Source organism: Pteropus vampyrus, unplaced genomic scaffold (assembly GCF_000151845.1).
Source record: "Pteropus vampyrus isolate Shadow unplaced genomic scaffold, Pvam_2.0 Scaffold34, whole genome shotgun sequence".
Classification (NCBI taxonomy): Eukaryota; Metazoa; Chordata; class Mammalia; order Chiroptera; family Pteropodidae; genus Pteropus; species Pteropus vampyrus.
In genome coordinates this window covers 7,119,037-7,121,115 of record NW_011888815.1, presented here as the reverse complement: position 1 = coordinate 7,121,115, position 2,079 = coordinate 7,119,037, and the positions used below count along the sequence as shown (strand labels likewise).

The following is a 2,079-nucleotide window of genomic DNA, read 5'->3' as shown; positions in this document are numbered from 1 at the left end:
ATCTCTCTGTGTGTCTGTGTGTGTTTGTGTGTCTATGTGTATGTTTATCTCTCTGTGTCTATGTGTGTGTGTTTGTCTGTGTGTCTATGTGTGTGTTTGTGTGTCTATGTGTGCGTGTCTGTGTCTGTCTGTCTGTCTATGTGTGTGTGTTTGTCTCTGTGTCTATGTGTGTGTGTTTGTCTGTGTGTGTCTGTCTATGTGTGTGTCTGTGTGTCTGTTTGTCTCTCTGTGTATCTATGTGTGTCTGTGTGTTTGTCTCTCTGTGTGTCTGTCTATGTGTGTGTCTGTGTGTCTGTCTCTCTGTGTATGTGTGTGTGTCTGTCTGTGTGTTGGGGTGAAGGGACATCTTTGTCACAACACCTAAGGCTCACAGGCACCCACAAAATGTCATCTCTGAGCTTCCGTTTTCGTTTCTTAAATCCGCCCCACTGATGTACCAAATGGCAACAAGACGTCACTGCTTCGGAGTTCCTGCTGGTTGAACCTGGGCCACACGCCGAGCCGGCACTCTCTGAAATGGCGGCTGCCATTTCTGTCACGTTCACGCCCTGACTAAACAAGGACGCCACGACGGACGGATGGGGTGCGGCTGCTCCTTCCCACGTGCCCCGGGGTCCCCCCTGAAACTCGTCGTTTCAGGAAGCAAGTTTTTAGGGGACGGTGCTTGAGACTTTGCTTTTTCTAAACACTGTTTTTTAACGGTTCCAATTTTAGAATCTCTAAGTCTCATTAACATGACTTAATCGTGTCCTAGGTCCCTGGTCCAAGGGCACGGGGACCTGGGCCATCTCTGGCCGCGCCCGCCTCACACCCAAGCAGGAAAGGTCACGCGTCTGACCTCGCGGCTCCGTGGAGAAGGGACCCGAACAGAACTTTCCTCCCACCCCTCCTTTCTTCTTTAAAATCTTTGTGACACACGAGCTGGGGACGGAATGACCGAAACGTGTTGCCAAGGGCATCTAGAACGAGGTGTCCCTATGGGCCGCTTGTTTCCCCGAGCTGGCCCGTCCGAGGGCAGAGCATCGGTTAGTCCGGCTGGGTGACAGCCACTTTGGCGAGGGCTGCCAAGATCACCCCCCTCCGAGGACACACAGGCCGTTTCAGACAGCGCAAAACGCGAGGCCCCAAGGCCCTCCGAGTATCCGGTCCCCTCCCAAGCGACTCACCTGCAAATTCTCCAGAGGAAACATCAGTTCTGACAGTGTAAGTGTGAACCCCGGATGAGAATTAAGCCTGCTCGTGGGACCAGAGGGAGGGAGGGACGGCGTGTGTCCGCAAGCAGGAGATAAAACGTGACATCTGGCTGTCACCGCCGTCCCACTCAGTTGTGAGCGGGGGAGCACCGTCCCGAAGCACGGCACGGCGCGGGTGGAGCGGCGGAGGTGGCCTGGTGGCTCCCGGGAGTGGGGACGTTATGGAGGACGCATCCTATTTTCTTGGCGGATGTCTTACCTCTTGGATCAGGGAGCCGAGATGGAGCGTGGTGAGGGGCGTCTGCTCTGCCGGCTTCACCACGATGGTGTTCCCGCAGCAGAGGGCGGGCGCCAGCTTCCACGCCAGCATCAGGAGGGGGAAATTCCACTGCAACAGAGCACAGAGGAACGTGGGGGACCCGGGGGCAGCCCGCCGCCCTGTCCCGGTGCCCCCCGCGAGGATGCTGGCTTTGCACGGGCTAGATTTGGGGCATCAGGGGTGACGCAGGAGTGTGACATGGTCAAAACCGCACTGTTCCCACCGGCGCTTTCGAAGCGTATTCTGGGAGACGCTAACAGCTCTGCTCGGGAAAGAGGCTGCTGCGGTACGGAATGATGATCATCCTCTGGGGGGTGTCCGGGCCGGTGGCCGGCTGAAGGCTCTGAGCATCCCCGCAGGAACCAAATCCGCCCTCCTAAGTCACACGCCACAGGGACGTTTTCTCTTCTCGTGGGATACACACGAACCCCCCCAATGAACCGGCGCTTTGTGAGATGCATTTTGGAGGATGCTTTTCTTCCCATCATTCAGAGGCAAAGGATGCTGACATCACCAGGGCGGTAAGTCTAGCCGGGGCGGATGCCCGCAGAGCTTACGCCGGGTACC

General features: G+C 56.8%; 1 protein-coding gene across 1 annotated transcript in view; it reads right to left on the bottom strand.

Moving 5' to 3' along the window:
- ALDH1A3 (aldehyde dehydrogenase 1 family member A3) overlaps positions 1-2,079 on the bottom strand; it is a 33,455-nt gene that overhangs the window by 21,652 nt on the left and 9,724 nt on the right. Inside the window, 1 exon segment of the mRNA XM_023529014.1 lies at positions 1,453-1,581. Within this exon segment, the coding sequence (XP_023384782.1) occupies positions 1,453-1,581 (129 nt within the window).